This window comes from Pogona vitticeps, chromosome 4 (assembly GCF_051106095.1).
Source record: "Pogona vitticeps strain Pit_001003342236 chromosome 4, PviZW2.1, whole genome shotgun sequence".
Classification (NCBI taxonomy): Eukaryota; Metazoa; Chordata; class Lepidosauria; order Squamata; family Agamidae; genus Pogona; species Pogona vitticeps.
The window spans coordinates 184,603,670-184,631,475 of NC_135786.1; the positions used below are offsets into that span (position 1 = coordinate 184,603,670).

The window sequence follows — 27,806 nt, forward strand, 5'->3', positions numbered from 1 at the left end:
TAGATATTCCTTTGTACACATAGTGCAGCATAAACTGCATGCACATACTGTAAGTGCTGCACTGATTGAATTTCTCCACAGCCACAGAAAATTTGCCCTGTATTGAAGGAGCCCCATTTTTATTTGATTATTCTTCGATCTTCCTACTTCACTTCAAAGTCTATTGACTTCCAGGTGGTCCATCCAGAGTTAGAGACACTCTTCATTCATTCAGCAAGGTGTGCTGTTTTTATTCTCTGTATGGTAAAGCAAGGTTTTTCTGGTTTAATATTTAGAGCTTGCAATGTGTGCAGAAAACTTTTCAATTTTAGCTGTTGCCTAGAATTGGATGAGTTTGGTGTTGTATTACCTTATTTTGGTCACTATTTGCTAGCACCTTTTGACCTACGTCTGGAGGGGTAATGCCAGCCAAATAATAGACTTTTTCAGACTGAATCATTGTGAAGGAGGAGTGTGTGAGAGTGTGCTGTCCGTGAGGATAGAGAACATAGAAGGAGGAGAGGATGGGAGAAGTGAGGAAGAGAAGGTGGCTAAAGAAGTGACAGTTACGAAGGAGGAGGCGGGAGAAGTTGAATTAAAGGGAAAGGTGGGAAAGGTGTAGATTTGTCTGGCAAGAGGGGGGAAGGCGGAGCAAGAGGTGACAGTATGGGAAGAGGAGGGGGTACATTGGTTCAGTTCGGTGTTGGAAGAATATGAGAGAAAGAGGGAAGAAGCACAAAGAAGAGAAGTAGAGTACATAAAGACTCAAGGGCTCCTGAGTGACTTTCCCCACCTGAAGGTGGGAGGACTGTAGCTGGACCGAAAGTTGGGGGAAGACAAGCCGACCCAGTTCCGAACCAAGGAATGGACTGTCATCGTAGCACCGCGCAAGCTAGTTACAAAGAGAGACTGAGATAGCCCACAACCGTGTCTACGACAGATCGGACGAGCGAGGTTTGGTGAGGCATTCATGTTGTGGGACGATTTGCGCCCTGAGAAGTACTCCTTCCCGAAGACCAATGTACCGGGAGTGGCGTGGGAAACCCACCTTCAATTGACTCCATGGGAGTATGGGAAAAGTTTTGGTTCATCTAGTTGCAGCCTGTTGCCAGAGTTGAGGATCTTTGATTCTATGAATAATGTGCTGGAGAAGATGAGTGACAAAAAAAATATGACTGTTTGAAGGTCATTAAGACGTCTCCTGTTTTATTTCCCTTGATGAAAGTGAGGAGTTGCCCAAGAAGAAAAATCAATTCCTTTTCAGTATATCTAGGGTGCCTGTCCTTCACCATCCTGAGTAACTGCTCACCCTGATGAGGGGTCAAATTTGACAAGCAAGAATCTTGTGGCAGCTTAAAGAGTGGTTTCATTTGGCATGAGATTTTGTGACTTGTAATTCAGTTTTTACCCAGTGATGGAACAAAGCGGTGGACTAGGATTCAGTAGATGAGAGTTCAGATGTCAGCTTCACTGTGGAAACTCACCCAGTGGAAGTGGAACCAGCCCCTTATGTATCCCCCCCCCCACACACACACACAGACACACCGATTCTTCATATGCATGGCGCAGACCCGCAGAAGGCAGATGTTTATTTTCCGAGGTTGTTACGTAGGCCCTGCCTCTAAAGGGTATGGGCCACAGACCACAAAAGCCTGTGCGAAATAAAACTTGCTCCTTTTCTAAGGTGCCACAAGACTCTTCGTGGCCTTTGCTGCAACAGATTCAGGGCTCCTGCCTTTCCGAGAGAGCGCGGGTGAATGCTTGCCACAGGTGTTCACCCTTCCACCGTCCTTATCGGACCCGCCAAAGGGAACCGAACGAAGTTCGCCAAGCCGGCGTCAGCAGGTTCTGCACCGCACGAGTAAAAACAGAAGAGCTGCTGCGGGTCCTTGGGCTTGTTTCGGTCGAACCTCTCCGGACCCCCGGCCCGCATCCTTGGCGGCTTTTCCGTATTTGCCGCCCTTGGGACCGTCAACGCCCCTCACCGCGTCGGGTCCCAAGCGACGTTTCGGAGGCGCTTCCTTCCCCGGTAGCAGCCGCTTCCTGGGCCGCCGTCCGGGGGTGAGGGGGGGAAAAGTTCCCGCTGGAGCGATGGGCAGAGGCCGGATCACGGGCCTGGCCGTCAGCGACGTCCGCTTCCCCACGTCCTTGGCCCACCACGGCTCCGACGCCATGGTAAGCGCGGCGCCCCGGGTGCTGGGCGCGGATTTCCTGTCAGAGAAGCGGGTGTCTGCTTTTTCTGCTTTGCGGAAGACGGGTCTCTCCAGGACGTCCGCGGCTGGCTAGTGAATTGCTCCAGATATGTTTGTTCTTCTTTGAGGCAGCCTCGCGTTGACGACACCGGGCCCGTCGGGTAGCTAGACTCCGAGAGCACAGTTGCACGACAAGGTTTTGGTGGTTACGTTTGTTAGGTGCTGAGTTTGGGACTACGACCCCCCAGAAGCCACCGCCCAGTAAGGCTGAAGACAGCAGGTCCACTCTTGTCCTCTTTAGGGTCAGCCCTGAGCGTTTTATGAATTGCTCGCAACGAAATTCTCTTTATAATCTTTTCTTTAGCACCCTGACCCAGACTATTCTGCGGCCTATGTGGTCTTAGAAACAGATGCACCTGATGGGCTCAAAGGTTACGGCTTAACGTTTACCCTGGGCAAAGGCACCGAAGTGGGTAAGTGGTTACATTCACCATCGGATCTAAAAGAGTCATAAATCTTCCTGAAAATACGCCTTAAGTTATGCCCTTTAGAAAAAGATCTGCCATCGCGGCATGCCAGCTCCATGCGCAACAACGAAAGCCTTCTTGCTCTTTGTACTAATAAGTCATGCGCGAGAGCTGTGCTTCTGGAAAACCGCAGTAGGCAAAAAGGCACACAGTGGTGGCTAATGTTCCAGTTATGTACCATCAAGTTGCCTCCGACTATGAAGGAGCAGTCTCCAAAATGGCCTGTCCTCAACAGCCTTGCTCAGCTCCTGCAGACTCAAGCCTGTGGCTTTCTTTAGGGAGTCAGCCCATCTCATATTTGGGGCCTTCCTCTTTTCTTGCTGCCTTCCACCTTTCCCAGCATTATTATATTTTTCCAGAAAATCCTGCTTTCTCATGATGTGCCTAAAGTTGGACAGCTTCAGCTGCAACATTTTTTACTCTAGAGATAGTTCAGGCTTGATTTGATCTAGGACTCACTGGTTTGTCTTTCTGGCCATCCAGGGTATCTGCAAATCTCTCCTTCAACACCACATTTCAGATAAATAACCCCACGTTCTAGGTGTTCATTATTAAGAAGATGTGCAAACCTATCATGACTCCCTGCCTGCTTGCTTTAACCAGTACTTTTGAGTGCTAAATATTATTACAGAGGATGCCAGAAAGTACTGTACGTCTTTCCACAGCCTTCCTTCCAGGAAAGGAAGCATAATGCTGAAATGGCAGCCTGAATATAGATATCATAGCACTATGAAACCACAGACTAGGTGACACCGAGGGGTATATTTTGCAGACATCTGAATGAAAACATTGGATAAGAGACTTACATGTGACTAGCATCGCATGTCAACCTCCATCTTGTGCCTTTGTCCAAAATGCTGTTGCAGGAAAAACAAGAGTTTTGGGTTCCGCTGGTGTCCCATCAGCCAGAGGAGCAAGATGCCATGTATGGAGTGGCTTGTTCTTCCACCCCTAACACCTCACTGTACACATCAGGCTCTGCTCTGGGTTGGGGAAATCTCAGGAGCAAACATTTGGAAGTCTCAGGAGGGTGCAGGAAGGAAAGGAAAAAGAAACTCCTATTGCACAAGCAGAAGTCTGCTTTGAGGGGAAAACATTTTGAACTTGTTCCCTGAACTCCCAGAGGATACAGGTTGAAAAATGGGGAGGTTGGATTCATGGCAATATTGGGCCTGTGCTTTGCCCATCCCATTTTACAATATATTGTGAGATTTTCTGAGGAATTGCAGCCACAAGGTGAAAAGAACAGCAACCCTACTCATGTCTGGGGTGAGGTGAAAAGCAAGGTACTGCTGCCCTCCCCATACCTCCTATGTGAACATGTGTGTGTGTGCACACTTCAGCTCAGTATTCTCCCTTGGGAAATTGGCTGCGCTATCTGGAGAGGAACCAAGGCATCTCACCCTGTACCATAGCAGGTGGCATCAGAGGTGCCGGCAAAGGGAGCAATCTGTTGCCAGGAGAGGAGGAAGAGTAAAGCATCTCCGGTATCTCTCCCCCGTGTCCCTTGTGCAAAGAGAAAGAGGGAGAAAGAAGAGGAGAAGGAAATGATAATAATGTTGGTGATGTTGATGGCTTCTAGAGACACCTACCTGCCTTCTTGCCCACAGATGAGGCCGCACTCCCGCCATCCAAAGCAGGCTCTTCCCGAATGCCTGCCTTCAAATTCTTGCTATCCAGGACACTCTGGGAAGGGTGGCCTGGAAAATTCAGCTGCCAAAAAGCATAGACATGGTCACTGTGCCTTTTGCTAGGTGATTCTCACAGTGTGAGGTGCAAGGGACAGATGTTCTAGATGTGGACAGTACTGAGAGCAATTGTGCTTTTGAGTGTTAAAGGAGGTTTAACACAACAATGGAACATCAACAGCTATTTTTCTCTAGTGTTGTATTGACTACTTTCTATTTCATACAATCTGTCTGTGGAAATTGCAAGCAATTCCCCTGTCACTTTTGTTTTCTCCTTGGCATAGTAACCTTTTTGCTGCCTGCGGCTTCTCCTGATCATGGTTTAACAATGACAGAATCATAATCCATTAAAGCCTTTCCACTCCACTATAGTGTGTCTTCTCAGCATTAATAAACACATTACAAGCTGTGATGCCACTCACACAGCTGTGATGCCTCTAATCAGATTATATGCATTGTATGCCTCTTTTGATGTTTTTTTTACACTTTCACTGCTCTCAGTGTCAGAGGGATTTGTCTTGTATCAGCCAAGTAACTGTCGGATGTACTAAGATCTATTTGATTCCACTGGTGGTGGAACTAGATTGACGGTGTGGGATCACTCGGGGAGTTTTGCTATTTCTTGGTAAAAATTGGCTACCACTTTGTGAAACCTGGAAGGCCAAGCTGATGAAAGTAAACTGCAGGGTTCAAAAGGAAGGATGGGTAATCCATTTTCTGGACCATTAAAATATCTTTTAAAAGCAATTTTTAGTGTTCTGTAGAACTTTTCATCACAGAACACTCTGATGGCAGATAGTCAGAGAATTTCAGAAAAACATCTACTTCTGCTTCATTGACTACACAAAAGCCTTTGACTGTGTGGACCACAGCAAACTATGGCAAGTTTGGTTCGACTCCTGCAATTACTTGTGCTGGAAACAACCCAAGATGGAGCAATCCTAGCAGCACCAAAAAACAGTAGCCCCTGACAGGGACTCAGAAAGGTACAAGTAGGAACTCTTAAGGATGGGCTGATTTGCTCTAGCATTTACATCCTCAGATCCCTGGAAAAGGGGCAAACCAACTCTTTTCTGCAAGTGGACAAAACAACTGGACAAATAACAGTCTGCTTGCACCCTTAGTCAGAGTCATGATTGCATGATATGGCCTTCACACTCAATTAAACTTTCATTTATTTCTTTTGCAGAATGTCCTGCCTAATAAGCAACACGCACATCACTGCAACAGTTGTTTGCTTGCTTGCTTGCTTGCTTGCTTGCTTATTTATTTGCTATGAGATCACAAGATAATACTGGGAAAATCATGTCAAAACCCTAAAAAACATTGGTGCATTTTGCAGTTGTCTGTGCAGTCAACGCCCTTGCAGTTCATGTGGTCAATAAAGACTTGGATGAAATAATCAGTGATTTTCGAAGGTTGTATAGGCAGCTCACCAGCGATGGGCAACTCAGATGGGTAAGCTGTTTTAAAGCATTTTGGGATAAGACTAATATATGGATGCAAATGGCTTTTCATTTTTAAGTGTAATAACTAGAATTATATTTAGGAATTGATTCATTCTGTTGGAGAAATATCACTGAATATTTTTATTTATTTATTTATTTATTCATTCATTCATTCATTCATTCATTCATTCATTCATTCCATTTTTATGCCACTCTGGGCAGATTACAACATATAAATCCCACCATGTACCATTTAACATAACAAAAAATGGAAATAAGAAAATATAAATAAGCAATAAACTCAAAACATAAAAAATGCATCAAAATAAAACATTTAAAAACATTCAAAGCACTTAAAAAATTTAAGATAGCAGACATTGGACAAATAGGCTAATTAGACTCAGCTGAGCAATGCTAGCCTAAATATCCATGTTTTTAGTGACTTTTTAAATATCACCAGCAAAGAGGCCAAGCAAATTGCAAGGGGGAGTTCATTCCACATCCGAGGAGCAACTGCCGAGAAGGCCCGGTTTCTTGTCTTCTCCCTCCGACCTTCTCTTGTGTTTAGCATCCTCAGCCAGACTGCTTGGGATGTTCCTGTAGGACTGGCAGATCTTGTTGGAAGTAGGCCTTCTGCCAGGTAGTGAGGTCCCAAACTGTTTAGGGCTTTATAGGTTAAAACTGTCACCTTGAAGCTGGACAGAAATGGACAGGTAACCAGTGTAAGGCAGCCAGAATTGGAGTGACATGTTGATATTTATTCACTCCACTCTAGTGAGTCTGGCTGCTGAGTTCTGGACCTGTTAGAGTTTGCGTGACAGCCTCATAGGTAACCCCATGAAGAAAGTGTTGCAGTAGTCTAATCTTGAGACTACCAATGCATGGACCAATGTGATAAGGGACCTGATGTTAAGGTAGGGATGCAGCTGAACAATCCGCCTTGGATGGAAATAGGCGGAGGAGATCACAGATGCTATCTGGGACTCCATTGACAACTCTGGGTCCAGAAGAATGCCCAAGCTCCAAACCTTGGGTAGTTCCCCTCCCCGCCCAAAAAAAGAGAGAGGGGCACCTAATCTGCAGACCTGTGCAGGTTCAGTCTCAATCTGTTGGCCCCCATCCACTCCAGTAATACAGCCAGGTAGCGCTCAAGGGACAGGATGGAATCCACTGCAGAAAGGTGGAAGGAGAGCTAGAGCTGCATGTCATCTGCATATTGGTGACGTGCCACACTGGATCTGGATGCCTTCCCCTAGCAGCCTCATATAGACGTTAAACAGCAATGGGGAGATGATCAACCCCTGAGGGACTCTGCAGTTGAGAGTCCAAGGGGTGGAGGCCACCTCCCCAAATTGCAGATCACTTCTTTCCACACAGCTGCTGTTTTTGAATTTGTTGCTGAAACAAATATGGCCCCCCTGTCTGAAGAATTCTGTATTTCACAGTAGATGTCTAAAGTTTGGAAAGTCACAATTTGTCCATGCCTCCCCTACAGGTGCTGGAAATCACAAATTAATGAACCCTATATATAGCATAGTCTTTGATCCATCTAGTGGCCAATTTTGGTAATACATATTGAAAACCCCTATTTCTGGCAGCAGTTATGTGATACTTTCAGGCAGCTGATAGGTGAAACTGTGTGTACTGATCCCACGGATACAGCGGTTCTGCTGTATTCAAACTTGTGAATCTGCTGAACGTCCGAAAATATTCTAACAGTCTTACAAATGAAGACAGATTTAAGAATGTAGAAACTAGCCATCTTATGCAAATAATAAGAAGCATGTTTAAGTAGCCATACCTAGAGAGAGACTGATGTTTGGTTCTTATGCATAGGTGTGTTTGCATTTTTGTCTGGGAGTATATGAATGTCCACTAGCTGTAAAGTATTACATTCATGAATGTGAGCTTTATTTAACCCATCTTTATTTAACCCAGCCCACCCATCCCTTTCCCCCCCCCCGTGCGGCAAAGTGCCGCTTTCAGAGGCTTCCCCAGGGGCAGGGGGAAAGCACCATTTTTTTTTATTTCCAGCTCTTTTTTCCTGCCTTTTTCGGTACTGGGCAAGCCCGGGGAAGCCTCTAAGACCCAGCGCTGATCAGCTGTGAGGCAGGGAGGGGGGCGGGAGTGGGGAAGAGCACAAAATGGCTGCCACCTCCCTGCTGGGTCTGGGAGCTGTTTGGCACTCTTTTTCCGGCTTTTTGGGGTCTACCAAGGCACTGTGAGGAGCCGGGCTCAGTCTACAGTACCTGGTAAGTGACTTTATTTTAATTTTCTTTGTTTCTGACTTTTTCCCATAGGAACGCATTAAATTTCAATGCATTCCTATGGGAAAATGCATTTCAAATGCTTCAAAAGATGAAATTTTCGCTGGACGGCATTAACCGTGGAACGGATTAATTTTGTCTTGCGAGGCACCACTGTATGGCTTAATAAGAAGCTGACGGCATATGCCAAGATCCAGGTCCATAGAGCCTGTGTCCTGAACATGCTCCTGTACTGCAGTGAGTCCTGGACCCTTTGTGTACAGCAAGAGAGGAAGCTGAACACCTTCGATATCCGTTGTCTCCGACACATTTTTGGTATCACCTGGCAGGATAAAGTTCCAAATAGAGTAGTCCTAGAACGAGCTGGAATTTTTAGCATGTATACATTACTAAAACAGCGACGTCTGTGTTGGCTTGGACATGTTGTGAGAATGGCTGACGGTTGGCTTCCAAAAGATCTCCTGTATGGAGAATGAGCGCAGGGAAATCGACCCAGAGGGAGACCACAACTGCAATGCAAGGATATCTGCAAGCGCCTTAGGAATGGACCTCAGCAGATGGGAAACCTTGACATCTGAGTGTTCAGCCTGGAGGCAGGTGTTGCATCATGGCCTTTCCCATTTTGAAGAGACACTTGTCCAGCAGGCCAAGCCAAAGAGGCAGTCCCGAAACCAGCAAAATCAGGGAGCTAGACAGGGGACAAATTATATTTGTCCTCAGTGTGGAAGGGATTGTCACTCTCGAACTGGCCTCCTCAGCCACACTAGACACTGTTCCAAGTCCTCCATACAGAGTGCATTACCATAGTCTCTCAAGACTGAAGGATGCCTAAGTAACTGATGCCTATTGGTTTCTAAAGTTGCAAGGAACCAAGTAGCTTAGTATTCCCAAAACTGGACATAATGTATCTAGCACATGCTTAGCGAATCTGTTGAACCTTTCTTGAAAGCTTGCAAAAAAGGAAGTTGACTTAACTGGATAATCTAAATGTCTTAGACACCTTGTAATTACACTGGAACTCAGAAACAGTACTCTTGGGGAGTACAGTTCCCAGAATTCCCTACTAACCAGTGGCCATACTGGATGGGGAATTCTGGGTGTTGTAGTCTCAAAAAGTAACTTTTCCCAGTCTGTCTGTCTGAAGTCTTTTAAAATATTGACAACATTATTTGCTGTGTCAACAGATCGGTCCAGAGAAAGGAGTGGTGCATTTGGCGACAGCTGCTGTTTTGAATGCTATTTGGGATCTGTGGGCCAAAAAAGAAGGAAAGGTAATAAATGGCTTGGGAACAGGCAGGGATGGAGAACATGGTGCACTCCAGTTATTGCTGGACTGCCGTTGCTGGCCTCCCTAACCATTGTCTGGGTTGGCAAGGGCAGGTGGAGGTTGTAGTCCTACAGTATTTGAAGGGCCACTTGCCCAGCTTGGTCTACAGCAATTTTAGACCCATCTCACAGCAAGCCTGGCTTATATTAGTAGAGAGAATGTGGAAGAGAATATAAGCAACAGACTGCAAATTGTACATTCATTGTAACAACAGCTTTTAATGTTTACACTTCTAAATGTTATTTAAAAGTTTCAAAAATGTTTTCTCTCTTTCCTCCCCCCATTTTTTGTTTTTATGAAAAGCCTCTCTGGAAGCTGTTGGTTGACATGGTAAGAAGAACCATATTAGTGATTATAGACTTGTGTTCTGGTCATGCTGTAACTGGTGGCATGGAGCCATGCGCCCACATTCAGATTTCTCACCGATTTACATAGCTTGTAGCTAAAAGCCAAAACACTTTTTAAAATCTTTCAGACTAAGGAGATTGTTTGCTGCCTCTGTGTTTCCTTGTTTGGTTTGCAGATCAGTTTCTTCCTTAAACAGATGTGAATTCTTTTGTCGATATTGGACGAGGAGCAAACTTAATGGTAGCAAGGAACTGGAAAGTAAAACATGATTTTCAGTTTAATGAATAATATGAAGCAGTTTGTAATATAGGTATTAATGATAAATTAATGTGTAATATTAAAGTAAAGGAGGGATTGATATTAGGAGAGAATTCATTGGTTTTTGTGTTTATAAAAGATAAGGTATGTTTACCTTTGCAAGAGCTAATGCAGCTTTGGAAGCTGAGTGCGATTCCATATATGGAGGAAAAACTGGTGTTATCTCCATATGGTCCTGGTAGGGAAGAACATACTATGAATTGTTGCATTGTTTATGCATTTTTGTCTTATTAGGGGTTTTAGTCATGTTTCCTTTTTGTTCTTTGTATGTTTTAATTTATAAAAATTATTTTTGAAAAAGCCTAGTTGTGAATAAATCCAACACCAGAAGTGGTCTTTATATGTACTGGAATTTTAAAACGTTTTTTAAAGTATAGTGAGAAAGAGGTGATGTTACCTTCACTGTTAACCTCCTTGCACCAGAGTGGGTGGTTTTAAGGGTTTGGAGGTTCAAAATATGCATCAAAGTAGACCTCTACTGTGGTTCTTTTCTCAGCAATGGAAGAACACATGGTTGTGAGTCTGGATGGACTGTAACATCAGGAGAGTGATCCATTATATTCAGTGGCACTAGGCTGAGCATTGCAGTGTAGGTATACCTGGGATTCCCAGTCCAACAAGGATTGCTGCAGGTAAACTTGGTTTCTGCGCATGGATCTAGGATTTCCTAGACAAGGGTGAAAGAGTTCAGCTGATGTTAGATGTTTGCACTTAGCAACAGGCATTGTGTTAGCTGACTCATACAACAATTTGACCCAGTCCCCCCTTTTTTTCTTTACCAGGATCCCAAGCAGTTGTTATCTTGCATAGATTTCAGATATATTACTGATGCACTGACAGAAGAGGAAGCTTATAGTAAGTCGTTTTAATAGACCACAACTCCCATTGGCTGATTAATGTCTCTCAATTAAGCAAGCCTGGAAGTACAGTAATCATTTCAGACCAGTTATATCACGAGGCAAAGTGTACTTGAGGTTCCCTGTGAGGGGGCAGCAACAGTGAGAGCGCATCCTCCCCACCTCCTCAGCTGCTGCTGCCTCCATTCCCTCTACCCCACACCTTTAAACAATGCCAGTCCCTTCCACCAGTTTTGGAGTGACCGACCTGAGCTCCCGCCCAGTGCTGGTAAAAGCCCAGATCTTGGAGACTGAGAACAAGCCAAGCTGAGGGGAGCATTGGAGGCGGAGGTTGGCTACACAGCTCAAGTGGAGTCAGCTGGAACGGGCTAAAGAGGGTCCATTAAAGTTGCATAGAGGTCCACAATGCCATTTGGTGCAATCCTTTGCATCCACATGGCATATGCATCTCAAGTGACCCTATGCGGCCCTTAAGAAAACGAAACAAAACCAATCCCTCCTTGCCCCTTCCTTTCTCCACCTCCTTCTTGGAAGCAGCTTTCAGTTTTTCCCCTTAAAAGCCCAGTACATCACCCCTGTGCCCTCCATGTCCTTTTACATGGGGTGAGAGGAAGATTCTAATGAAAGATCTTCTGAGAGTCCAATCATGCTCAGAGACCCATATGATACAGACCCAAGAGGCAGCCTTCTAGGTGGCCACATTCAGGCTCTGGAAGTCCTTCCAAGAGATGTCAGGTTCACCCCCTCCTTGCCGTCCTTATAGTGATAGGCAAAGACTTCTATGTTCAACTGTTGTTTGGCAATTAATAGTCCCAGATCATGAGATTTTTCAGTTTGCTGGTTTTCTGTTTTCTTTTCTAGGCCAACTCATGTTAGCATTTTAATGAAACAATCTTAGTGTTTTAATCGTATTTTAATAGCACAATGAATTTAATTCTATCTTAATGTTTGTAGTTTTATTGTATCTTAACTTTCTTTGTTTTTTTTATTATGTTGTAAGGCACTTGGGTCCCAATTCTGGAAAAAAGGTGGCATATTAAACAAATAAATAAGCAACTGCCCCCCCCCTTCATTCTGCTCTACAGCTTCTTAGCTTTGTATCTTCAATCAGCCCTACACCCCATCAACTGTCTTCAGCTCTCAGTAAACACAGATGTACTCCACCCCACCCTCATTTCCACGTCTCTTCCAGTCTCTGTTTCCCTGAGCATTTGAGATGCTGTCCCACTTTTTCAAATAGTAGAGAATAATGATTAACATTTTATTAGATAAAAGCATTATGATTTAGAAGCAACAAAATATAAATCATCCCATGTATTGTCTCCTAGACAGCCAGTCCCTACTCAGCCATGGAAGTTCACTGACGCAGTGGAACTGGTAAAACTACTCCTTAAATAACTCACTTACCTCAAAAACCCTAGTAGGGTCACTATGAGTCAGTTCTGACTTGACGACACATAACAATAACAACAGACAGAGACAGCTAGTCGTTAAGGAAAAGCCTGCCTGAAGAAAAAGGTATTTATCTGCTTGCAGAAGGACAGTTAAAATGGGGCCAGCCTTGAAAGGGCTTCCATTTTTCTGTGCATTTGGGGAATTGCCTCTTTCTGTGATTTCGCCCCTTTCCCCCAGCATTCTATTTTTCTATGCATTTTGGACTTAAACAAATATTTTGTTGCCCTTTCATCTTCTCACCAACATTTCATTTTTATAGCAAATTATAATTTTTATGTGGTTCTTTTGTCTTTGTATTAATATGTTCTATTACTATGCTCAGTAATCTGCAACAGCTCTATGGATCACGAAATAAATGAGGTGGTAGGGAGAAACTGACAGGAAGATAAAATTGCTCAGGATGAAAAATAATGGCTTGCTGCTTAGTGCATTCATGACTAAACTGAAATTTCTGCTGGGAACTGCAATCCATAATGTTGTTAACTTCAGTGCTGTAGTAGTTCCACAGTGTAGAGTCCATAATTATTTGTATAGAGAATTTAACCCTATTCACTTGGGCAATGAAGTGCAATAATTTTCCTTGAACAAAATAGTATTTTTTCTACATGAAGAGAGAGATTGTTTGGCATCATTGTGTAATATTGTATTTTCTCCTTCTATCCCATCAGTAATACTTCAGAATGGTCTGGTGGGAAAAACTGAGAGAGGTAAGCAGTACAACAGTTCCTTGTGCTGAATTATTGGATTATCAGAACCCACTCCAGGGGGTTGTTCTTGAACTGGGGCTGGGAATTACCTGATTTTCCAGAGATGGTGCTCAGCACATGTTAAAATAAGTCTCACTTCCTTGATATGCTGTTTTCCCAGGAAATTGATTTGGAAACCATATCAGTCACCTGGCAAAGTAGTAGCAAATTTTCCTGTGGGAGACGACTGTTTTCATTTACAGTATTCTGGAAGCCTTTTCTGAACTGTTGCCGTAATAAACAGTTGCTTGGGGGAAACCTAAAAGTCTTTTCCTAGGACAATATTTTGTTTGTGAAGAATATTGCATTTAACTGCCCAGTGACATTCTATATCTTTGTAGAAGAACAACTGTTAAAACATGGCTATCCAGCTTACACCACATCGTGTGCCTGGCTTGGCTATCCTGACCAGCAACTAAAACAGGTTTGGTGCTGCTTGTATGAGTCATTTCTTGCTTTTTTGTGTGACTAACGAGCAGATCTTAAGGAGAGCATCCATATGTAGGAATGTATATATGCAAACTCTATTGGTTATCTCTTCAATCATTCTGTATTTGCTTTCTCCCCCAAAATTGGGACCCAAGGCATAATTATAAGCAAGTACAGTTTTTTTAAAAATGTGTTACGAATACTAAAACTGCTCTTGTGTTAAATCAGTTCTTATATTAAAACAGAATGCAATTGGAAATATTTTTCTAATCTCGGTTTAAAAATTGCAATTAATGATAGAAAAGTACAGCACACACTTTAAAGCCCCAGACCTTAGCTGTCAGTCAGTTGCCAAGGGATTGTGTAAATATGCTTTGTGTGCCTACAGAAGGAAAATCAAGTAGTGACCACATCTAGCCTTCCTCAGCAGAGAGTTGCAGAGCCTGGGAGCCATTATTACAAAAACCTTTTCTCATTTTCTCACCAAACATGCTTCTGAAGGTAGTGGGACAAAAATAAAGGCCTCTCCTGATGATTTCAATGCCCAGTGAGCTTGTATGCTTCATTTTCTGCATCGATTGGGCACATACACAGAACTTGTGTGACCTGGCCTTCTTGTCTAAGAGTTACACCAATGAATCTAAAAAGCAAACCATAGATTTTTTTTATATTTACCCAGAAATAATTATATTTCTTTACCCAGTGTATTGTTAGTCTGTGGAACACCTTGCCACAGGATGTGGCGATGGCATCTGGTCTAGATGCCTTTAAAGGGGGATTTGGACAGATTTCTAGAGGAAAGTTACAAGCCATTATGGGGATGTACAATCTCTAGGCTTAGAAGGAAACTACCTCAAAATGCCAGATGCAGAGGAGGGGTATCAAGAGACGGGCATCTAGTTATCTCATGTGCTCCCAGAGACATCTGCTGGGGCCACTGTGAGATACAAGGAGCTGGATTAGATGGGCCCTTGGCTTGATCCAGCAGGGCTGTTCTTATGTTCTTAAATCTAAATAAATAAATAAAAGAGGCACATTACCAGATTATATTAGTTAAGACAGTCTTCCCCAACTTGGTGTCTTCTAGAAGTTTTGAACTCTGTTTCCAAGAATCTTATGCTGAGTCTACTGGGAAGTGTAAGGTGAAAAATCTGGAGCACACCTGGCTGGGGGAAGGCTGCTTTAATCCATTGAAACTTACAGCAGTGGCATCATCATCATAATCATAAATGTGCCATCAAGTCAGTTCTGACTTACGGCTTAGACTTGCTTTAAATCTGTGTGACAGATATCACTTTCTTTGCAGCTGTGTTCTGATGCTCTGAAGGATGGTTGGACCAGGTACAGTTCATTCTCTCCTTAGTTTTGTAAGAAAAGCCTAACAGGGGAGTCCTTGTTGGTTATGTCAGTGGGGAAGGGAGAGAATTCGCTTTCTCTTGTTTTCCAGAGATATTAGATTGTTTGCACAGATCCTGACAGATACACATGCCTTTGCATGTGCATGCATGCACACACACACACTGCATCAAACAATAGCTATTCTTTTTGGCAGCACTAATCAGTTGTTATAGGTTGTGAGAGAGGCATCCACAGAATGACTGTTCTGCTACCCTTCAAACAGTTGGCACTGTATTGCACCACATAGGGCCCCACATCTTTCTCTTGTTCCCCAGTGGAAGGAATGTGTGGGAAGCAAAGGCCTCTGTACCTGCATCAAGTCCAAGACAGCAAAATGAGTTGTCTTAAATGAACATAGAAATGCCACTGTTGTCGCAGTTTTACCGTTCTTTGAAAAATAACTAGTATTTTATTGTAAATGTGCCTCTAGGTTCAAAGTCAAAGTTGGAGCAGATCTCCAAGATGACATTCGGAGATGCAAGCTTGTTAGAGAAATGATTGGCCCTGAAAATATACTGGTATATATGTGCATTTCAATTACACTAATTAGATGCTTTATCACAAAATTATTCTCTCCCATTTGATTGTATGAGTACAGTGATGCCTCACCTAACGATTGCCCCACTCTACGACGAAATCGCTGTACAATTAGGTTTTTACGATTGCTTTTGCGATCGCAAAACTATGTTTTAAATGGTTTTTTTTCATTTAATGATGATCAATTCCCTGCTTCGGGAACCGATTTTCGCATTATGATGATCAGCAAACAGCTGATCGTTGGGTTTCAAAGTGGCCGCCGGCTGCTTAAAATGGCTCCCCGCTGTGTTTTTGGACGGATTCCTCGCTTTACAGGTAGCGAAAATGGCCACCTCTATGGAGGATCTTCGCTGGACGGTGAGTTTTCAGCCATTGGAATGCATTGAGGGGTTTTCATTGGGTTTCAATGTTTTTTTTTTTTTGCTTTACGACATTTTCGCTCTACAGCAATTTCGCTGGAACGCATTAACATCGTTAAACAAGGCACCACTGTAATCATAATCCATCACTGATGCATGGCTGGAAATAGAATGACTGTTTCTTTTGATATACGATACACAGAAAGTAAGAAAGTCTTTCTAATTTCAACTTGAATTAAATCAGCTGCCACATTTAAACATATTGTATCCATATGAACTTTTTTTAAAAAAAAAATTAATTTGGAAATAGTTTCTTATAACATTGTCCACTTAGAACAACAGGAGTTCTGCTAAGCTTAATGCATTTGGATGGGAAAGAACATCCTGGGTACAGGATAATACAATATCACAAAAAACAGATTATAGTAAAAATATACATAATAATTTATTACAAATGTGATTATTAAGCTTTCCCAAGCTTGATTTTTAAAAATTATCTGCTGTATTTCATTATTGATTGCAATAGCATTCAGGAGACTCTACCAAAAAATGAGTGGTGTGTGTTTGTTATGGCTTATGAACCCCAGTACTGTATGTTTCTGTCTTGGAAGCCGGTATGAATTAAGTGTTGCATGTTGTTGTTGTTGTTTAGTCGTTCAGTCGTGTCCGACTCTTCATGACCCCATGGACCAGAGCACTCCAGTGTTGCATAGGATTGCACTATTAACTTTAGCATGCTTACTGGGATGTTTAAGTAAATCCAAGAACTTTGTTACCTTGGCTAACTAGAGCTTGGTTTGTTAAGGTTATATGGATGTTTAAGTTGATTATATTGTTTTTCCTCTTTTTAATCAATTTTAGAAAATGTTAGCTAGAAAGTATTGGATTATTTCAACCATTTAACATCTCTGCAGTAGGAAGCTAAATTATGGTACAGGAAAAACTTGGCTCTTATTTTGTTAAATCTGTCTCAAATCAGGACCATTGTTATGAATTGAATAATACTGTAGAGCGAGTTCAACCTGTAACTGTTCTTAGATGTTGGATGCTAACCAAAGATGGGAAGTGGAAGAGGCCATAGAGTGGGTCACTAAACTTGCTGAATTCAGACCACTATGGATTGAGGAACCAACTTCGCCAGATGACATTCTTGGACATGCAACCATTTCAAAGGTTAGAGGGCTTGTTTACAGAATTGCTACCCAGTAGATAACAAGAGTGATTAATTGACTGGGTGTGTGTGTGTGGTTCAGGCTGAAAGAATTGTCAAAAATTGTTAGAGTGTGCTTGCTGCTTGATCCCTTTACATCTAGAAAATATATTCCTTTAATGAGTAACACATTTGTGAAAGCCCTAATGAAAGACTGTAAAATACATACAGTATTCTCGCATGGGAAAGTCAGCCCACAATGGTCCTAAAATGTGTGTGAGTCATTCACCTTTTAATGGTTTTAAAGTTCCAAATGTACGAGAAATACAATATTAGCAAAAATGTGTGATGAAAACTACCTAGAGCGTCAGTAGTCTTGCATGTACACCAGGGCCAAAATCCAACACAGATTTAGGCAAGCTTAGCTCCCATTCATTTCAGTGGGTCATGAATGCATAACTGTGCTCAGTTATCATCCAAGTTTATTCCTAATGGTCCTACACACCCTCTTATGTAATTCTTCACACCTAATTAACTAAGCAATCATTAAAAAAAAAAAGAAACCTCAGACCCAGAGCATTAACTTTAGTAACAGTTTCTTTTGGCTCCCATCTAAATTTATGATGTGAAACAATATAAATTTTTTTGGCTTTACCTTTTGAATGACTATATTTGCAAAATCTCAGAAACCTGTGCCATGGCACACACTGTTCTTATTTTCAGGCTTTGGCACCGTTAGGGATTGGTGTTGCAACTGGAGAACAAGTAAGTTGGTTTATTTATGCCTTATTTTTAGTTTATGTTTTGGAAACCATTCCACTGAAAGTCGTTTAGGGATGTGATAGGGTAAATACCTCCTTATCACTTCTCCTCTTCTGTACATATCCCAGTACACGGACAAGGATGCAATGTTTTGTGCTGATTAACCTGTTAAAGAGAATCCTTTGAGACACTGCTCAAGGGAAATATAGATAAAGACATTTACTCATATGCTAGTTTTTGGGTTTTTTTGTTTTTGGTTAGTCAGTTTGTACAACCTGAGCATGTGGGACATTTCTCAGGGATGAAACTGTATACGGTATAGTATTCTTGGTCTATATTTGTCCCTAGGCTGGTTAGATCTCACAAAGAGATTGTTCAGCCAGATTGTGGAGGTGGTAAATGCATTCCACTGGTTGAGAGGCAGTGGAACTGTGGTTGGACCCCTGTTGGATGCCAGCTCTTTCTCAAGGGAGCTGGCTCAGCCTTCCCCTGTGCCGGCAGGATCAGGCCCTGCTGCTCCCGGCTGCCTCATCCCCTACCAACACCGGCCACCTGGCCCAGGGGGAGAGAAAGCTTTTAGCCGGAGCTTCCCTTGGGACCTGACCGGACGAGCGTGCCTGCTACAGAGGGAACCAGAGACCATCTGCCGGCCACAGCCCACTGGGTGAGAGGCAGTGGAACTGTGGTTGGGCCCCTGTTGGATGCCAGCTCTTTCTCAAGGGAGCTGGCTCAGCCTTCCCCTGTGCCGGCAGGATCAGGCCCTGCTGCCCCCAGCTGCCTCATCCTCCTCTCAACATGAGCTACATGGCTGGGAGGGAGAGAAGGGGCTTTAGAAAAGTTTTATTTTATATATGTTTTAAATGTTTTTAAATTGTTATTAATTGCCATCAATTAAGAAGAGACCCACAGCGGATCTAATGGAACAGGAAGGGGGGAGGGCGTTGGAGGAGGCAGCCATTGAGGTGGTGCTGGGTAGGGGAAGGAATGGTGGTGGGGGTAGGACATGCCCGCGTAGGAGAAGAGAGGTTAGATATCTTACATCTATCCCCTCTTCTAGTCCTGCCCCCAACCAGATGGTATCAGGCGACCATATCAGCAAACCCTCAAGCCACACGGTGCTGTTGATGAACGCCCGGTCAGTACAAAATAAAACTGCCCTCATCCATGATGTAATTCTGGATGAGGCTGCTGACCTGGCGTGCATTACTGAGACCTGGGTGGGAGAGGAGGGTGGTGTTCCCCTCTCCCAGTTGTGTCCGCCTGGGTACTCGGTCCAGCACCAACGTCGCTCGAAGGGTCGGGGAGGGGGAGTTGCTATAGTCTATAGGAGTTCTATCTCCTTGACCAGGCTTCCTGTCCCTTTGAGAGGAGGTCTCGAGGGCCTGTATTGTGTGTTGGGCTCGCGAGACAGGTTAGGGATTCTGTTGGTGTACCGCCCACCCTGCTGCGTACCAACAGTCTCCCTGCCTGAGCTGACGGAGGTAGTCTCGGACCTGGTGTTGAGGACTCCCAGGCTGTTGGTGCTGGGGGACTTCAACATCCATGCCGAGGCTGCCTTGACTGGAGCGGCTCAGGACTTCATGGCCACCATGACAACCATGGGGCTGTCTCAATATGTCATCGGCCCGATGCATGAGAAGGGCCACACCTTGGACCTGGTTTTCTCAACGGGACTGGAAGATGGTGGTTTGGATGTGGAGGGGCTGGTTGTGAACCCATTGTCATGGTCAGACCACTTCCTGGTCAAGTTCAGTCTATTAGCTTCTTCTTCCCTCTGCAAGGGTGGGGGATCTATTAAGATGATCCGCCCTCGGAGACTAATGGATCCAGATGGATTCCTGAATGCTCTGGGGGATTATCCGTCTGATATGGTTGGCGCTCCTGTCGAAGCTCAGGTCACCCTATGGAATAGGGAGATGACCCTGGCGGTTGACACGATTGCACCTAAGCGCCCTCTCCCTGCTCGCCGAGCCCAGACAGCTCCTTGGTATACTTCTGAACTGCGGGCGATGAAGCGAGAGGGGAGATGGCTGGAGCGCAGGTGGAGGAAATCCCGCTGGGAGTCCGATCGAACACGACTTAGAGCCCATTATCGGGCCTATTTCGTGGCAATACGGCTGGCGAAACGGCAATATTTCTCCAGCCGTATTGCTTCCTCAGAATGTCGTCCAGCAGAGCTGTTTCGGGTGGTCCGGGATCTTCTTCAACCGGGAAATCCGGTGGAGGTCCTGGACTGCTCATCAGCTCGCTGTGATGAGTTTGCCATACATTTTGAGGGAAAAATTGCTCAGATTCGCAGTGGGTTGGACTCCACAGTTACTGCAGAATCAGAGGATGTGTCCAGTGCACCGTGCTTAGGTCCAGTATTAATGGATGAGTTTCAATTGTTGAGACCTGATGATGTGGACAGGGTGCTTGGATCTGTCCGTTCTACCACCACTCCGCTCGACCCTTGCCCATCCTGGCTAATTGGAAGATCAGCCAGGGGGGTTCGCACCTGGGTCCAGGAGGCCGTGAACGCCTCCCTGAGAGAGGGAGTGGTCCCTACTGCCTTGAAAGAGGCGGTAATTCAACCACTCCTTAAAAAGCCTAACCTGGACCCAAGGCTGGTGGTCAACTACCGACCAGTGGCGAACCTCCCTTATTTGGGCAAGGTGTTGGAGCGGGTTGTGGCCGGGCAGCTCCAGGCGCTGCTGGATGAAACGGATTTTCTGGATCCATTTCAATCGGGTTTCAGGCCGGGTCTTGGTACAGAGACTGCCTTGGTCGCCCTGTATGATGACCTTTGCCGGAAGAGAGACAGGGGGAGTGTGACCCTGTTGATACTCCTGGACCTCTCAGCGGCTTTCGACACCATCGACCATGGTGTCCTTCTGGATAGGCTGGCTGGGTTGGGAGTTGGGGGCACCGTTTTACGGTGGTTCTGCTCCTTCCTGGCTGACCGTGTCCAGAGGGTGGTGCTGGGGGACAGTTGCTTTGCCCCATGGCAGTTATGTCATGGGGTTCCTCAGGGCTCAATACTGTCCCCCATGCTGTTCAACATCTACATGAAACCGCTGGGAGAGATCATCAGGAGGTTTGGGCTGAGGAGTCAGCAATATGCTGACGATTACTCAGCTCTACCTCTCGTTTTCCACCAATCCAGGTGAGGCGGTTTCTGTGCTGAACTCGTGTCTGAACCTGATAATGGACTGGATGAGGGTTAATAAATTGAAACTCAATCCAGACAAGACGGAAGTGCTGTTAGTGGGTGCTTCACCGGACAGGCTGGAGGGCCATTTCCCCGCCCTGAATGGGGTTACACTCCCCCTAAGGGACAGGGTCCGCAGCTTGGGGGTGCTCCTGGACCCCAGTCTAACACTGGAAGCCCAGGTGGACTCAGTGGCCAGGGGCGCCTTCCTTCAGCTGCGGAAATTATACCAGGTACGGCCCTACCTGGACGAGCGGAGTCTCATGACAGTTACACATGCACTGGTAACATCCCGCATAGATTACTGCAATGCGCTTTACGTGGGGCTGCCTTTGAAGACGGTCCGGCGACTGCAACTGGTCCAGAATCGAGCTGCGCGGCTGGTGAGTGGTGCAGCCGCCAGGGAACATATCAAGCCAATTCTGTATAAGTTACATTGGCTACCAGTTGCTGCCCGGGCCCAATTCAAAGTGCTTGTTTTGACATATAAAGCCCTAAACGGCTTGGGCCCTGGATACCTGAAGGACCGCCTCCTTCCATATGAACCTACCCAGCAGTTAAGATCTAGCCAGGGGGCGCTTTTGAAAGAGCCGTCCCTTAAGGAGGTAAGAGGGACGGTTTGTAGACAAAGGGCCTTTTCGGCAGCTGCCCCCAGACTATGGAATGCCCTCCCAACTGAGATTCGTCTGGCGCCAACGCTGATGACATTTCGGCGCCAGGTCAAAACCTTCCTGTTCCAGAAGGCTTTTAATTGAAATAATATTAGCTGTGGGTCTGATGGCAATTTTAATTGTATTTTAATTGTATTTTAATTATTTTATTTTACTGTGTTGAATTTTAATTATTGTAAGCCACCCAGAGACCTCTGGGTAGTGTGGGCGGCATATAAATTGAATAAATAAATAAATAAATAAATAAATAAATAAATAAATAAATAAATAAATAAAGTAAGTAAGTAAGTAAGTAAGTAAGTAAGTAAGTGCTGGTTATTTCAGCCTTAAAGGAAGCCATGAAAGAACCATTCCTGAAGAAGCCCTCAGTTGATCCACTTGCTTTGGAGATCTTTCGATCACTGAAGCCTATTAGGGTGTTGTTACACATGAAACAAGGGAGGACTAAATGGATGGTAGGTTTGGAGACATGCCCACTCTGACATCTTTATCCACCTGAAAATCAGCAAGATGATTGGTGTGAAAGTTTGCAAAGGAACCTGTATCCTTGATCAAACTTAGACAACCACCTGGCAGATATCCTTGGATTTGTATTCCTGCATCAAGCAGGGGGTTGGACTTGATGGCCTTGTAGGCCCCTTCCAACATCTATGATTCTATGCACAGGTCTTCCTTGCTTCTAGGTGAAGCAGAGATATAAGTGACAGTGACTTATATTTCCATTCTTGACCCTACCACCTTCCAGTGTTTTCAGGCACAATGCATGAAGGTTTGAATCTTTTCTGTTTATTGAAGATGCTAGACTACATTATGGAACATTTTAGATGGCATGGATCTTTGTGGTATTTTCAGTGCAGCTTTTGATACATTTTTATAATAGAAATGGTTTTGGTTACCATGGTGTATGTCCATCACTGAGAGATGGATTGAGAAGTGTATTCCTAGATCTCTCAGTAACTTTAGTGCCATCAACAACCACATTCCTCAGGTTTGTCTTTTCAGTTGAACCTTGGGTATGGTTCTTACAGTGGTTGTTGTCCTTCTGAGGACAGGTTGCAAAAGACAGTTCTGAGAGGCTGTTATTACACTCAAATGCAGTTGGCTTGCTGCATACTCAAAGGTTTCATCTTATTAATTATAATAGGAGACATTCACATGAGCCTGGGTGAAGTCATCTGGAGATTAGACTTTCTGATAGTTGCAAATATATCACAACTCAGACAAGTACTTTTTTGTTTAAATTTTAAGAAAAAAAGCAGGCATCATAAACTAAGCACAGATTTTATCATGCTCAAAACGCTGTATTTATGCATTTACAGTGGTGCCCCGCTTAACGAGTGCCTCTAACGACGAATCCGTATAGCAACGGATTTTTTGCGATCGTTTTTGCGATCGCATAACAATGTTTCTAATGGTAAAAAATCGCTTTGCGATGATCAGTCAGCTGTTTCGCTTACCGATTTTCGCATAGCGATGTTTTAAAAACAGCTGATCGGCAGTTTCAAAATGGCCGCCGGGGAAAAACTGGCCGCCCGCTGTGTTTTTGTGCCGACTCCTCGCATACCGGGCAGCGAAAATGGCGGCCGTATGGAGGATTTTCGCTTAAAGGTGAGTTTTAAGCCCATAGGAACCCATTAAACGGGGTTTAGTGCATTCCTATGGGCTTTTCTTTTCGCATAGCGACAAATCTGAATAGCGATGATTTTTCCAGAACGGATTATCGTCACTATGCGGGGCACCACTGTATTAATATAGCAATCCATACTTTCTACAGTCACTTTAGTGTTAGTTGAATATTTGACTACCTAGCATAACTAGTAATATGTCTGTTTATTGCAGGCTTGTCCAACCTGTGGCCCAAGGGCCGCATGCGGCCCAGGTCAGCTTGTAATGTGGGCCAGTGCAATTTTTTATTTTTAAAGAAATTCCAAAGTTTCAAGTTACACTGCCGGCGCTTGCGGACGGAATGTGGCCGGGGCATGTCACAACAGTAGAGGGGGAGAGAGGGAGGGAAGGAAGGAGGGGGTGGGGAGGGGAGGGGAGAGGGGGCTGCATGACTGCATTGTGCCGACCCCGTCAATAGGTGGACCCCCTCCCGGCCCCATAAAGCCACCGGAGTCGAAGCTGGCAGCCTCTGCTGTCTGAGATCGCAGCTGCTGGTAAGCGTGCTTGGAGCGGGGCTGCGGAGGACGGCTAGGGCTGCCCCCCCATGCGGCCCAAACCAAATGTAGGTGCGGCCCAAACCAAATTTTCATCTTCTAATGTGGCCCAGGGAAGGTGAAAGGTTGGACACCCCTGGTTTATTGTATCACGAAGTGTATAAGTGACCAGAGTCCTGTTTTGTCGAAGCACAATGTAATGTTACACCTACAAAAATATGCAGTGTGTTCTGCCCTGGCAACAAGAACTGTGCAAGTTCATAGTGTAATTGGTTGTATGGTTCCTATTTCAACTGATTGCACAATGCCCCAGTGGAACTGATTTGTAGATATCACTCCCGCCTTGGTGTAATTGCAGCTAATATGGACATAACATCAAGTCTCCCCTGCACAGCTACTTAATAGGATTTCAGCCAGTGTCCCTTTGCAGACAGGAGGCTTTTAGCCTCCTAACAGTTCCCCATACCATGTGAATCCGCAAGTGGAGATACTTCTAATGCTTTGTTTCTTATGTTTCTTTGAATATTTAAGTTGAAAAGATATCTCTGAAATCTTGCAATAGCATGAATACAAGAAAACAATGTACAAAATTGTGTTGAGTTTTCACATATTTTTATTTAAAAAATTACCAGCCTTAAGAATCTTCGGTTGAATAATATTTATTTCCATTATCCACAGTGCCATAATAGAGTCATCTTTAAGCAGCTCCTGCAGGCCAAGGCCTTAAGCTATGTCCAGGTGGATAGTTGCAGGCTAGGAAGTGTCAATGAAAATTTGTCCGTGTTGCTGATGGCCAAGAAGTTTCAAAGTAAGACACTTGGAATACATTAGTAAAACTAAAATCTTTCTGATTGTCACTTCTAGAGCAGCCATATCATTGTAGGGGTTTGTGCACGCTATCTTATTTTCCTTTTTTAAATAACTGGTTGACTTTTTGGAAGTGTTTCTGCCCAATAGATCTTGCTCCTCACCCCATCCTAACTTAAAAAATAGCAGTAAAAGCATGAACTATGCATAGGAATTACCATGGCCAAAATTCTGTTGCATGTTTCTGCAAATGGAGTAACTTTTAGTGGCAGGTTGCCAGAATTTAAGAAATGTCCATGTGCATTGCTGATTGGTTGCACGCAGTGTCACACAACTCAGCATGCAACCGGAGGTGCCTTGTGAAGATTTCTTAACTTACAGGAACTTGTAATGAAGTTATACCTTTTAAGTAATTGTGCAACAGGATTTCAGCCCATATGTGTGTAGAATTGCTCAGTTTGCTTTTTGCCAGCAACCAATGAATTTTGTTATTACCTTTCTTGCAGTCCCAGTGTGTCCTCATGCTGGAGGAGTTGGGCTCTGTGAATTGGTACAGCACTTGATAATATTTGACTACATTTCAATATCTGGTAGCCTTGAGAACAGGTTAGTAATACTTTTGAAATTCTACTGTTCTGGTTTCCACATGTTGGTGAAATCCACTGTGGAAGGTTGTATTTGTTTGGTACACAGTAGGCCATTTTAAGAAAATGTGAAGTTTGACCATGCTACTCTGTTTTTACTTCAGGATGTGTGAATACGTAGATCATCTACATGAGCACTTCAAGTATCCAGTAGTTATTAGGAATGCATCCTATGTGCCGCCCAAGGTATTGTTTTATTAGCATAGAATGTTCTCAACACTCTCATAGTATAAGCCTCTTAATGAACATTAAATGGAATCAGAGAGAGATATCCAGAGGTAAATTATTTTGAGAAAACTTATGTTGTACTATTTTTAATTGAAAAGAATTGGACTCATTTCTTGAAAAGAATATGCCCACATTTCAGAAGTCTCTGGCACTAGCAAACCATAGTTGAAATATTTTCTACTTGCTTTCATATAATAAATAATGTAAAGAAGTTATGGTATTTTCAGTTATTAGATAGCTGACATTATTTTTATTGTAACTATTTTTTAAATTATTCCAATTAAAGGTACTTCCATAATTTACTAGATGTCAGGCTGCACTGTTTTGATATAATAGGGATAGGTCTTTCGTGTTTACATGAAAGGAAAAAATAGAAGAAACTGGCTTTCATTTTTGTTAATTTTTAAAATGGGGCCTATGAAACATAAATAATTCATAATAACAAAAGGGTACACAAATGTTTTGTGTTCTTTCATGGTTCCCTCATTTATTGAACTTACCTTTCACCCCTTATCAAATCACCAGAAAATTTTTTTATCCAATAGCACCATGAGAGCTGCTGCCCACAGCCAATGAGAATGTCCAGGGGTGGGAATTTTGAATCTAAAAGGGCCTGGTTGGAATCCCATGAGGAGGAATGCTTCACAGTCCTTCTTTATGGGTGGGATTCCTGTGTGCTGCCGACCTCCATCCTAATTCCCTTCATCTAGGGTTGTGCTATTTGCCTGCTGCTGCCCGCCAAGCTCAAAGACAAGAAGAGAAGGCATGAAGTGGCAAGGAACAGCAAAATCTCCCCATATTTTAGTAATGTCAGTGGGTGGGGCTTTGACTGTATATTTGACCTTTATTTGCATGCTTGCTTTTCTTGGGTTTGGATTGTCTATTTCTTTGGCAGTTATTTTCTTTATGTGTGTGTGTTTGTGTGTTGCTTTCTTAAGTTTGATTTTTAAAATTGTTACATTGATTTTTTTTTCTGTTTGGGGGGCTTTACTGCTTTTTGAATGGGTTGGAGGGTGAGTGAGGTACTGTATTTTTCCGTGTATAAGACGATACTTTTGTCTAAAATCTTTAGATAAAAAATTGAAGGCTGTCTTATATACAGAAGGGGGGAAGGGATCAAAGCGCTTTGATCCCTGCTTTTATCCTCCACTCTCTTGTGAAGAAAACAGAGAAAGAAAGCACTTCCTTCGCAAGAAAGTGGAGAGGGAAAGCATTTTCTTCGCAATAAAGTGGAAAGGGAAAGCAGGAATCAAAACGCTTTGATCCCTGCTTTCCCCCTCCACTTGCTAAGCTCCAATTAGATTTCTTAATTTTTGGTTAGAAAAGTGGGGGTCTTATACATGGGGCGTCTTATACAGTATTTTGTATAGGTCTGATGATTTTTCTCATGTACTACTGTCTACTTCTACAGTGGACTGATTCTGTTACTTTGCCTTTGCTTTTCTGGAGTCATTTTAATGGTTCTATGGGATTTAATTTGGACTGGCATCAGGAACACAAATGGGGGAGACCTGAAAAAAAAGAACCCAAAAGATGCTTTTTCTTTCATGTTAAGCAAAAGGACTGGAAAACACAAAAATGAACAAAAATGAAAAGACACGTGTGGGGGGAAAAATGAAATAAAATATAAGATTTTGTGCCGTATAAATCTGTGATACGATGAGTTAGCTTGAGAAGTTTGAGCCTTCAAAGACAGCTGAAGGTGACATTTTTTACAAAAACCTTTATGCAAGAGCAGAACAGTCTGGTTAAAGATAGGAAATTATTTCTCCTTAAAACAGTAGAGATATGTATTTAAATATAAAATTTCTTTCAGGCACCTGGGTATTCTTCTGAAATGAAAGAAGACTCTGCCAGAAGATATCAGTTCCCCCAAGGTGAAGTCTGGCAGAAACTCCTCTCTGATACAGCTAAAATAAGCTGAAATGCAGAGTTTTCAGACTGAACTCCCTAAGCTATTTTTACCACTACAAATAGTTGGCTTTGCTGAAGGTCCAAGGAAGACTAGATTCCAATGAATGCTTTTGAAATGTTTTTCTCAGCTTGCATAAAACAAAAAATAGACTACAAGTCCCATTATAGAACTCCTGATCATTTTACACAAAGAGCTTTTGTCTAACTCAGCTTAAATAAGACATATGATTCACTGCTCCTGGAACTATTAGAGCAGGCGTGGAATTATATAATGAAAGATGTACTTTTGAACAAACCTATTAAGAGTTTCAAATAAACTATGATTAAACACACTAGTATATTTGAATGTTTTGTGGTGTTCTGCAGAGGCCAAATTGAAATTCAAAACGATTAAGTATTACTTACC

The 27,806-nt window shown here is 43.5% G+C and overlaps 1 protein-coding gene across 1 annotated transcript; it reads left to right on the plus strand.

Annotated features, from left to right (window-relative positions):
- Positions 1 to 1,775: 1,775 nt before the first annotated feature.
- Positions 1,776 to 27,732, plus strand: ENOSF1 (enolase superfamily member 1). The gene is made up of 16 exons (XM_020794502.3): positions 1,776 to 2,154; positions 2,536 to 2,644; positions 5,729 to 5,844; positions 9,286 to 9,372; positions 9,732 to 9,758; positions 10,877 to 10,949; positions 13,075 to 13,113; positions 13,494 to 13,576; positions 14,888 to 14,922; positions 15,410 to 15,497; positions 16,914 to 17,048; positions 17,749 to 17,790; positions 24,486 to 24,615; positions 25,121 to 25,220; positions 25,363 to 25,444; positions 27,303 to 27,732. Exons 1-16 carry the CDS (start codon positions 2,071 to 2,073, stop codon positions 27,408 to 27,410), a joined length of 1,338 nt encoding a protein of 445 aa, XP_020650161.3. The 5' UTR covers positions 1,776 to 2,070; the 3' UTR covers positions 27,411 to 27,732.
- Positions 27,733 to 27,806: the final 74 nt, after the last annotated feature.

What these genes read in the sequence shown, in the direction of transcription:
- ENOSF1 (XM_020794502.3), top strand. Translation starts at nt 2,071, where the DNA reads ATGGGCAGAGGCCGGATCACGGGCCTGGCCGTCAGCGACGTCCGCTTC. An exon ending in GGGCAAAGGCACCGAAGTGG is followed by an intron (nt 2,645 to 5,728) that starts GTAAGTGGTTAC and finishes TGCATTTTGCAG; the next exon opens with TTGTCTGTGCAGTCAACGCC. An exon ending in GTGTTGCAACTGGAGAACAA is followed by an intron (nt 17,791 to 24,485) that starts GTAAGTTGGTTT and finishes CATTATCCACAG; the next exon opens with TGCCATAATAGAGTCATCTT.